The sequence below is a fragment of the Meleagris gallopavo genome, chromosome 1 (assembly GCF_000146605.3).
Source record: "Meleagris gallopavo isolate NT-WF06-2002-E0010 breed Aviagen turkey brand Nicholas breeding stock chromosome 1, Turkey_5.1, whole genome shotgun sequence".
In the NCBI taxonomy this organism is placed as follows: domain Eukaryota; kingdom Metazoa; phylum Chordata; class Aves; order Galliformes; family Phasianidae; genus Meleagris; species Meleagris gallopavo.
This window is the reverse complement of record NC_015011.2, coordinates 82867669-82878272: the sequence shown is the minus strand read 5'-3', so window position 1 is coordinate 82878272 and position 10604 is coordinate 82867669. Positions and strand designations below refer to the sequence as shown.

At 41.7% G+C, this 10604-nt stretch overlaps 1 protein-coding gene across 1 annotated transcript; it reads right to left on the bottom strand.

Moving 5' to 3' along the window:
* Positions 1–2590: 2590 nt before the first annotated feature.
* NIT2 (nitrilase family member 2) lies at positions 2591–10597 on the bottom strand. The gene is made up of 10 exons (XM_019619144.2): positions 10302–10597; positions 10067–10185; positions 8171–8291; positions 7959–8047; positions 7516–7609; positions 6751–6825; positions 6266–6344; positions 5553–5651; positions 4566–4621; positions 2591–4225 (listed from the first exon to the last, which is right to left on the bottom strand). The coding sequence occupies exons 1-10, from the start codon at positions 10378–10380 to the stop codon at positions 4137–4139; spliced, it is 900 nt and encodes a 299-aa protein (XP_019474689.1). The 5' UTR covers positions 10381–10597; the 3' UTR covers positions 2591–4136.
* Positions 10598–10604: the final 7 nt, after the last annotated feature.

The following is a 10604-nucleotide window of genomic DNA, read 5'->3' as shown; positions in this document are numbered from 1 at the left end:
GAGATGCCATGTTCCTGTGCAGCAATCTTTACTTGAATGTCACAAGAAATTGTTCTATAGGGTTCTGAGAGACTTTCAAGGATAGAAAGCACTGCTGGGAGTGGAGCTGCCAAGGTACGGTCATGCTTGCTTATGATCTGTTCATTGCTGAAACCTAACAGTTCATACAACTGTCTAAATTTTCTTCTTTGGTCCCTAGAGACTTCTGTGTTCTGCTCCAATCCTTGTAATAGCCCTGTGCAGGATTAAGTGAGATAAAGAACAAGGCATAGTCTAAACCCTCAAATCATGGATTTAGAACCTTTGCTGGTTTCCTTGTTCTTGAGGCCCTGTATTGTCTAAGATTACAGATACTGAACAAAAGAAGCAACTGTTGGGCAAATAGCACATTGGCAAGTTAGTACTACTATAAACACTCATCCTCTAACTATGAACTTCAGTGAGCGCTTCTCCTGCTTTGGGTTGATCCATCTGATACTGTAGTCAGTCTGTGGTGCCTCTCCCTTGGCTGATGTGGCTGGATAAACTCATGCAAATAATTGATGCTGCTTAGTTTATCATACATTGATCTGTGTTTCTACCCATCCTAAAATCATAGATTTGCTTGTGTTGAATTTTCTAATGTATTTCACCTCTTAAAGAAATGAACCAAACTGCCATCAAACTGTCTTGTTCTCTCCTTGTGACACTCCATAGCAGCAGCTTGTGTTTTCAACCTGACCTTTCTTCCAGCAAAAAAAATGAGAATGGAAATGGTGAACTGTAGATGTGGAGAGTTAATCTTTGTACTTTATTAGCTTACTGATATGATTCGAAATTGTAGCGTTGGCGTAGAACTGAAGGCACTGGAAGGTACTTGCAGCTGCTAAGGACATTGTGTGTAACAAGTGTCAAATGCCTTCTGGAACTTGCTATCTCTGCATCAGTTCCCGCATTTGTTCCCGAGAACAAAACTATGCCAGTCTGACAGAGTTGTCCTGTTCTCCCGAGGAGTTTTTATTTGCATGGCCTTGTTTACATTGGCTTTTTCTCCTCTTCACCCTACTTTTACCCCATTCCTGTCCCCACCAAACCAATTAAGGGAAAAAAGCATGTGCTGTCAAATACTAGCATTCCAAATCATCACAGACTCTTGCCTGTTCTTGAACTAGTTTGAAACTGCACTGAAAAGGATGCATTGTCTGTAATTTTTTTGTAAATGACTTATCACCTGTAAACTGAAAAAAAATAAATATTACCTTCAAGTATCATTCTCTGACATGAATAAGAGCAGGTTTTGATGGAAGTGTTCTCTGCAGTAGTGTTCTCTGCGCTTATTTGGTGTCGCTCCGCATCTAGGAAGAATTAATAGTAACTGACTGCCTCTCATCTCTCACCTGAGCCTTGAAGAAAAGTGAGGAGACACGGAATGAAAGAACCTTATCTCTGATTGCTACCATCACCTGCAGAGGTATGATCTGGAGGGCTGAAGCTTGCAGGGAGATAGAGCAGGGAATCTGAGTAGCTGACACCCTCTTCATATGCGTGTGCAGTTAGATTCTGCTCAGGCTCCTCCTGTCTAGGGAAAGGGAATTCATTTCTTTACTGGCTGATGTAAGTGTGAGGGTTTGCTTTATGCCAGGTATACACGTGAACCTACCTTGAAATGCTTTTTTTTTTTAAATAGGGGTTGAGGGCTCCCGTTGAAACAATTATTGCTGCTATTTAAAAAAACACAGTGAAGTCATGTAGGAAGTTAGTACTGAAGATCTGGATAGACTCTGTGTCGTAAAGCCTGTGGGAAGTTGCTTCTATGCATAGTTGTTACGCGTGTTAGTTCTGATCACATATAATTCCTGCTGTTTGTGTTAAGATGCAGAGGCTAGTTTGCCAAAATGAAGATTAAAAGCTGTGCCTTGATTTACTAGGATCTACTTTCACAGCCATTTCAGAACTGTTACTGGCTAGTTTTACATATTTAACAGAATACTGGTGCACATGCAAAAAGTGGATACTTTAAAGTGCCTGTCTCCTCCTAACATATAATTGAGTACTGGGTGCTTTAGCTACCTAGCTGAGAACCAGCTGTGTACGTTTTGTTTGCAAACCCCCTCAAGTTCACAGTCTTTGGTATCATTTCTGAGTGACTGAGTAAATTTTCCTAGAGACTCCCAACGCAGCCTCCTAGGAGAAGGTACTTACAACTCGACCTGACAGACAAATAGGGCTGAGCTCACGTTGCCTCTTCAGCTTCGTTCACCAAAGTGGGCCACTACACATTTTCACTTGTTCTGTCCGTTTGAAATTCCAGGGGAGGATTGTCCATGCCACAGATTTTGTTATATTGCCTGTTTCAGACTGGATCTTACATCGCCACATTGAAGTGGTTAGCTGTTGAGAGTCCTGCATTTCTTATATCCTCCAAAGATGAGGAGGATACATTTTGCTGTATATTAGTATAGTGTAGAGGTGGTGGGGAAGACGTGGTAGTTCAGAAGAAATGGATATATAATAGCTGGTGTGGTTTAAAAGTCAGACCCCTGTGATGACCTTCCATTAATGTTGATTGTTATGTATGTGGCAGGCACCAATTTAATGCAGTAAATCTGACTCAATGTTAATTTTTCTATATTTATTTTTCAACAAATAAATTTTCATTTCACCTTACGCTCCATGGCGTGTTTCTTAAAGAGTTCCATTACAGTGTGTAGACCAAAATGCTGAGAAAGCACAGGCACAGAAGGCTGCTGGAATAGATAATGCCACTGAATGGAATGATGGGACCTGCCTTTTAGGGGAAAGACTTCTTAGGGTTTAACTTAATGTAACCATTAATTTCCCTTTAGGTGGCTGGGGCCTCTGAACAACGCGGCTGACTAACCCCGGAGAAGTCAAAGGAACATCAGAAAAAGGATAGCTGTGGGAGAAGGAGGATGGCTGAAGAAGGAACAAGTAAGATGGTTTGCGGCACAAGTGGCTAGATAGAACTAGACAAAAGCTTTCAGCTGTCCTCTTCTGTAATCGGAAATCTCCTTTTGCCTGTAGGTCATCCTTTGTGTTGGTGGTAAACTAAAAGCACAGAGGTAAAGGGTGAATAGTCATATATACTTCTTTTTGCTTCCCACTTACGAAAAACAATTGCCATCAGCAAACACTTTGCCTTTTCATTAGAAATGGAACCACCAAGGTGCCCTCCTTCTGAGAAAAAATCTCTTACAAAACGCAAGGCTGCCTTTAAGTTCTTTCAAGCCATCTTTAACCAGTTTGCTGGTCTCTTAAGCAAGAGCAATGCAGTGGGGCACATATCCGCGCAGCTGGAGGGAGCTGGCCTTTGGTAGCAGTAATACATGTAGATGTTCAGTGATACAGGTACCTGCGTTCTGTGACACTGTAGACAGAAAGGCAACAAATTTTCCAACTGTTTTGATTGACTCCCCTCAACCTTTTCAGTAGAACAAACAAGAAAGCGAAACTAAAACCAATTCAGGCATTACATCAGGAAGCAAAGGTGTGGTGATGAGCTTCTTTAACAAAACAGTAACATCACTTCAGCAATAAGCAGGAATTGTATTAACAATCTAACACAGATATTCCAATCAGAATCTGTTAACAGATTCTTGCATACTGACAACATGATTAGCAGTCAAACAGAATTATCTTTAAGTAGTTTTGAGTGGAATTTGGCCTATTTTGCTTAATGTGTTAAACTTGCCTGGTTTGAAGTTGGGCATTTAAGAAACTCAGAGTTGTTTAGGTACAGATGTGGAAGAGTCATACTTGTAGAGCCCCTGATAATTCAGTGAAAAGTTCATAATACTAAAGCTGACTTCAGAGGATTTCCAGAGAGAACACAATTCCCACCTCTCTACGTCCTACAAAAAAGCCTCAGAAACTTAAGAGCAAAACAAACAAAAGTATTTAAATACAGTAATGAGTAAAAAGATTAACTGCTACTTAGTTGATTTTACCTCCAGCTTTATCCTAGCTGTTTAATACTGTAAATTCAAGTTGTACTTCAATCAGTTTTAGATTTATACCAATAAGTCATTTTGCTCCTAATCAATTATCATGGTAAGCTGTGGAGCAACCAGTAAGGGAATCCTGAAGATGAAAGCAGCAGCTACTGTGCCAATAGAACCTTTCCTGTTCATCCAGCTTCACTTTTTCATCTCTATGCCATAGAGATCATAACGCTTCTGGCTTAAAATAGGAATTTGTTGACGGATTTCTGCAAGTTTCTTCAAATCTGGACGGAAAAGAAAGAGCTATTAGAACAGTGGTCAAAAAGGACTTCCTGACGCAAGGCAGGAAGAGTGCAGCTTTCATGGTGATTGAGTGTAGGGCATAGCAACCGGGCAACCAGGAAAGAAGCCTCAGCTTTGCTCTTTCCTAAGGTGGTAGCTTCCTCACAGGTAAAGAAGCAGGAATAGTCCAGTCCTGCTGCTGCTAGTTCTTTCCTCTAGAAAAGACTGAGAAGGGATGGCAACACTGCTTCATCTGGAACTGGGTGAATAAGGCCACAGACCAAAAAAAAAACCCAACAACCTGTCTCTTTAGTCTTATGCAGGACAAAAACCTTTGCTTACCGATATCTGAGTAGATAACTGTTTCCTCAGCCCCAGCTTTGGCTATGACTTCACCCCTGCAACACGAAGCACATTTGTTCACAGCATTAACACAGTCTCAAGGTATCAGATCAGCTGCTGCTGTTTGTATAAAAGGGAGTTTTATCTACCCTTGATGTCCACAGCTGTAGACACAGGGCTGTCCTAAAAATAGCATTATAATTCTTAACTCTGTGTGATAGAAATAGCTTCCATGCTTTACACGTGGCACGTTTTAAGTGTGGTATATACACATACTTAACATAAGCACGTTTCCAAAGATCAAAAATAAAAGCAGTTATAAGAACCAGTATGTGAATGTGGAATATACCTCAAGGGAAAGGAAGCAATTTCACCAGGAAGAACCATCTACAGCAAAGTTTGGCACTTTCTCCTTTTAGATCCCACCAGCATACATTACACACTTATGTGCCCCATTATGTGCTGTTATCTACAACATAAACTTTCTTTGCAATTGTCTAGAAGAGTAATATCAGTGGAATGATTTATTTGGAAGAAAATTAATTGTCAGAAAACTTTGTTTATCCAATTACCCATGTGCGAGGGGAAAAGTAGTTGCTGCTTAAGTGAAGAGAGAAGGTCTCATCTAGTTGAAGACACTATCTTGTTCTTTCTTAGGTCAAACTGATGTTCTTTGAGCAAATTAAATGCTTTTATATAAAGTTAATATAAAGATGGCTGTGTTCTACACAATTACCCCCATACATAGTACATAAAGCAAGTTGAAAAGGGCAGCAGCTTAACTAGTGCTTAATACTGCTAAACTGGCTACTGTGCCTCCTACAGGAATGTGTGCTGTTAAACTAGTTTTAGTTTAAAGCTGGTTGGCTGAAAAACAAAAAGAAAACGATGATTTTTTTCTTTTTAAGAGTAATTGGAAATGTGGGATTGAAGTGAGATTCAAATAAAACATTTAACAATTTTGTTGGGTTTTTTTCCTGAACTCACCATGGATTTACTACGGTGCTGTGTCCCCAGGCAATGTAGGATGCTTTTTCATCTCTAGCAGGAGATACAGTAGCTACGTAGACTTGATTATCGACAGCTCTGTGTTCACAAAAAGACAGGGGAAAGGAGGGAAGAAAATGAGTAGTCTTCTCCCCTCCCCTTCTTCCCCCAGTGCCACCAATTAACCAAGCAGAGGAGTCAGAATTCCTGCTGAAGGATGGGCTGTCCAGCCTCCTGTAGGCTTTCCAAAATCATAAAGGAGACAAAGGTTAGAGGCAAAAGTGGAAGGAGTCTCTGCTGCCTGCCCCACAGTTAGTGGATGTTAATCCACTGCATGTTAATTTAGTATGCAGTAAAACTGACGGAAGCAGACTGGGTGATTAATACTGCCTGTTTGGGAATCTCAGGATCTATTTCTGTCTGCACTTAAAGCAGTTCTGACATCATTGTTGCTGTCTGTTGGCCATTCTGTGTAGAATTTCTTTGTGAATGATGCTCGCAAAGCCATGGGGAAAAGGTCTTTGTGAGGGCACAACTGCAGTAGGAAGAGCAGGAGTGAAGGATAAGCAGCTCCTGCTTCTTTCCCTGCCAGCCCAGTCATTTTGTCCCATGAAAGACCTGAGGAATTGTAAAGTTCTGACAGCACAGGGCTCCTGCAACAGAAAAAGTTCTGTTCCACACACGAACTCCCTGCTCAACTACTTTGTTCTTACCGTCCCCTTTGTAGCAGTTCCCAATGAGCTGGTCCCGTTGTCATATTAAAAGCCCCTGGATATATCAGCAGCTGGCAACCTTTGTTAAAAGAAAAGTAGAACCCAGCCATCATTCAGGGGAAGAAGGTTTAACCTACAGTGACTGCACATAGAAGCTCGAGGTCAGCTTTTTTTTCTTTTTTTTTCTGACTTTTCCCAGGAACCAAACAGAGCCCATCCATGCATCACACAGATGATTACACCAACAAAGTGCTACAATACATTGCAATGTGTGGGGCCACACACATCTCCATGTAGCAGAAAATGACTGTTACTTTACTCAAGGAGAGTAGATATTCATTTCAATAACAAAATCCTGTCCATAAGCTGCATCTTGTGTTAATGGACAAGGATAAGAGCTCCTGAACACACAGGGAATTCTTGTTACATGTTACACACAGCCCTCGTTAGTTCAGGCCTTAGGGCTAAGCATGACCCAGCCTTACCTTTCTGTCCGTAGATTTGAGCCAGCTCAGCAAATCTGATGTCATAGCAGATGCCCAGGCCCACTTTACAGTATGCTGTTCTCAAAACACCAGAAATAACAACCGTATTACTGTCATAAGCACAGAAAAGAGAGGTATTCCTCTCTGATTTAGCTGCAAGCTTTTCAGTGGTAAAGAAAGCACTCCTTGTGCTGCATGGACCAAAGCTACAGTTGCATACTTTCTTAGGGCGTGCACATCACCAGGAGGAGAAAGTCAGCATGAGAGTCAAGACTCTTAGGAGAGCTCAGTTAAGGGTCTGTTAATTTCTGAAGATGGGATGGGGGTAGCTGCCTTGTTTGAATCTGATGTAGTTGATTCAAGAATGTTGGGATAGGATTTACAGTTGATTGCCTCCAATACAATACCATCCTCATATGAAGCGATGTGCCAGTGTAGCTGTTGGCTACATGTATTTCTTTTGTTTTATGGACACCATACTAAAAATTGAACTTGTATTAAAAGACAGTAACTTCTCTTCAACAAATCATTAGGCCAGGTATTCTTTATCCCCTTCTACTCTGTTCTTTTTCAAGCATATTGCCTTTCTTAAAACATTCAGTTCTAACCCCGACTCTTGAAATATATTTGCTATTGTTGCCAAATGGCGAATATAAACCTGACAGTCTAAAAATCCATTCCTGGAGATAAATGAGAGGGAAGAGAACAATGACAGTAGTGTTACTGTGGCAGTGCTCATAAAAGGAAGGCTTGTCTTATACTCACGAGTATCAAACATGGAGAAACTATCCCCTGGACTCAGTGTTTCAGACTCCTTGAACTGTATCTTCCCAGGAACATCAATGTCAAACAAATGAATCTGTAATTACAATATTATTAATAACGATAACAATTTCTCCACTTGGTGTTGGAGCCTTTTCCTATGTGGCACATGTATGCTAGTCACTGTAATATGGATTATTCTTTTGGCAAGTTCCCAACTAAATACTGTTTAAGATTACAAGAGCTTCTAAAGATGATTTAAAGCAGTTTTCTTCTTTACAGAAAAATACATGTCTAAAGTTATTTGGGGAAACAACAACAAAAAAACAACTGAGCACACAAACCCTGTAACATAAGTGATGTGCCTATCAAATGTCATTTTTGTCAACACTGCTAATATTGGCTACATGGATGAGAAACATAATAATGGTACTCTACCATCTTACCTTCCTGTGTTTTGCCAATATAGCACCATCAGGACCAAAGACAGTACAAGTATTATACAGCTTTCCACCATCCTCTTCTGGAATGGATCCTTTATAAAGTACAGAACAAAGATTTACCCGCCCCGTTGTATTCTATGGAGTTTTAATTCAGTTGCACCAATAGACATTGCCCATTCACCCTGAAATAGAAGCAGTCACTAAGAATAAACTACCTCCAACAAGATATATGCTGCACTCCTTTGCAACTTCTGAGAGCTTCTGCGTTGATTCTCCAGGGATCTTCTCTGCATATTCCTTAAAGTATTGGGTTCCATATGGAGAATTAAAGCATTCCTAGAATAATAAAAGAATTAAGTTAAAATCTCAAAACTGATGCGTGCTCATCATCACAGCACGTTTTCTTCCTTTTTAAAAGACATGTAGTACTTTTAAAGATTACATACCTTTTTTTTTTTTTTCTTTTTGCTAAGGACAACCACTTAGTCACTATTTCCCCACAGCTGAACTGTACCTTTTGTCCTAAAGGACTCTCATTCATTTAAAATTTGTTGTCTCAGACTGAGGCATGTAAGCTTTAGATGCTAATATTAACAGTGTTCTGTGTGGTACTTGAGAGGCCCACAGTAGTCACTTTCACTTGGCCTTATGTTTCCCAGCTCCAGGAGGATGCAAAGACCCACCTCCCTCTGCAATCTCTGTCTCCTCCTAAGGGAGTTACAGCTGAAGGCCACAGATGGGATATCCAATAGCAGAGGCGATAGAACTGAACCAAAATTAGATGGAAATTGTTTTGGCTGCACATATATGACACTGGGCCAGCAGAGCTGGCCAATCCATAGCACAATCTGCAGGTCCAAGGAGGGAAGCAAGTCTACAGACTGTCAGATCTGCTCCCCGGGCTTTTCAAATCTGTACGGCACTTCAAGGAAATGAAAGCACTGCCAGTTGCCCCCACCTTCATCTTGCTGCTTTTGCAAGGCAGTGCAAGTGACGCTGAAACCACAGACTCAGAAGAACAGGTGAAGATCTGTATGAGCTGCAGTAGTGCATGGGGCTGTGCTGGAACAGAACTGCAGACTGCACAAATCATCTCATCCTGTGCTCTCCAGATTAAATAATTAAAATAATTATTATAAAAAATAATTAACACATGAAGGCTAACACCACAAAAGAAATGGTCACTGAACTGTGAAAAGGTGTAGGGTGTATGCTCAGTGTGTATTACTTCTTTATGTAGTGTGACTTTAAAAACAATAAGGTTTAGTGCTGGTACAAAGTTTACCTTCCCAAACAGAAAAACTGTGCTTTTGCTTGAGAGGTTTTACTCTATGAACAGAAATTACCAATTGTTTGTACACACGACAAAAGTAGCAAATAATAGCTAATGTAGGAGGCCCAGACAGAACAATCAAAGGTCATTTTTGCAATAGAAGAGCTGTGTTAGCACACAGAAGAAGGGGAGGTTGCTTAATGTTTTGCCTGTGAGAGTGGGAGGGAGAAACATTCTTTGTGTAAAGCATTCAGACCAAAAGTTCACCCAGAAAAGAACTTTGCACTCCTAAGTCAGATGCTGCAGGGCACAGCATGTGTACCCCCAGGTACGCTGGGAAGATCACCACAATGACACACAGAAACAGATGAAGTCCAGAAAGTAAATCGGAAGTGATCAGAAATGCTGTCATTGAGTTTCCACACAAGAATGTTTTTCCCTGCCCTGGAGCCTCATACAGCACCCACACATAGAATCACAGAATGGCCTGGGTTGAAAAGGAGCACAATGATCATGTAGTTTCAACCCCCCTGCTATGTGCAGGGTCTCCAACCACCAGACCAGGCTGCCCAGAGCCACGTCCAGCCTGGCCTTGAATGCCTCCAGGGATGGGGCATCCACAGCCTCCTTGGGATTGTGAAAAACTTCCTCCTAATATCTAACCTAAACCTCCCCTGTCACAGTTAAATCATCCAAGCATATCCAGAGAGAAACAGGAATAGAGAATGCATGGTTAACAGTAAACAGAGGTTTGCCAAGAGTGTGAGGCATTTTGAATCACAATGCAAGACTATATTAAAACACTTATTTAGTTATGTAAATGATGATCTTTACTCACGGGCAGAGCCACAACTTTTGCTCCTTTGGCTGACGCTTCCCTTATCAGCCCACAGGCTCGCTGAAGGTTATCTGATTTAACAGCGGATATGTGAAGCTGAATCAGTGCCAGGCGGAAGTCTAATGGCAGAAAAGAAGAAATTACCCAGCGGAATTCCCCCAGGTAAAACTTCATAACTTTAATGCATCAATGAGCGTGCAACGGAATAAGTCTGTCTGCATGTGGACATACGCACAAATCACTTTCAATGGCTCTGCAGTGGGTGCGTGACTCTGGAAATGGCCTCCTAGTGCAGGGAGGACCACAACGATCATCTAATTCCAACCCCCCTGCTATGTGCAGGGTCGCCAACCACCAGACCAGGCTGCCCAGAGCCACATCCAGCCTGGCCTTGAATGGCTCCACGGTTCCATTTCCAGCTGCAGGTAGTAGGGTAGCCTGTAGGACAGCAGCCCCGGCCAGGTGTAGCCAACCGGGAACGAAGCACTGCAGGCCCGCGGCAGCTCTGCGGGCAGCTTCGTGACGGAGCCGATGCCAG

Coding starts and splice junctions, on each gene's coding strand:
- NIT2 (XM_019619144.2), bottom strand. CDS start 10,380: ATGATCGTTGTGGTCCTCCCTGCACTAGGAGGCCATTTCCAGAGTCAC. Junction 6,345..6,750: donor TCAAATCTACGGACAGAAAG/GTAAGGCTGGGT, acceptor CTTTTAACAAAG/GTTGCCAGCTGCTGATATAT. Junction 4,622..5,552: donor AGCACCGTAGTAAATCCATG/GTGAGTTCAGGA, acceptor TTCGTGTTGCAG/GGGTGAAGTCATAGCCAAAG.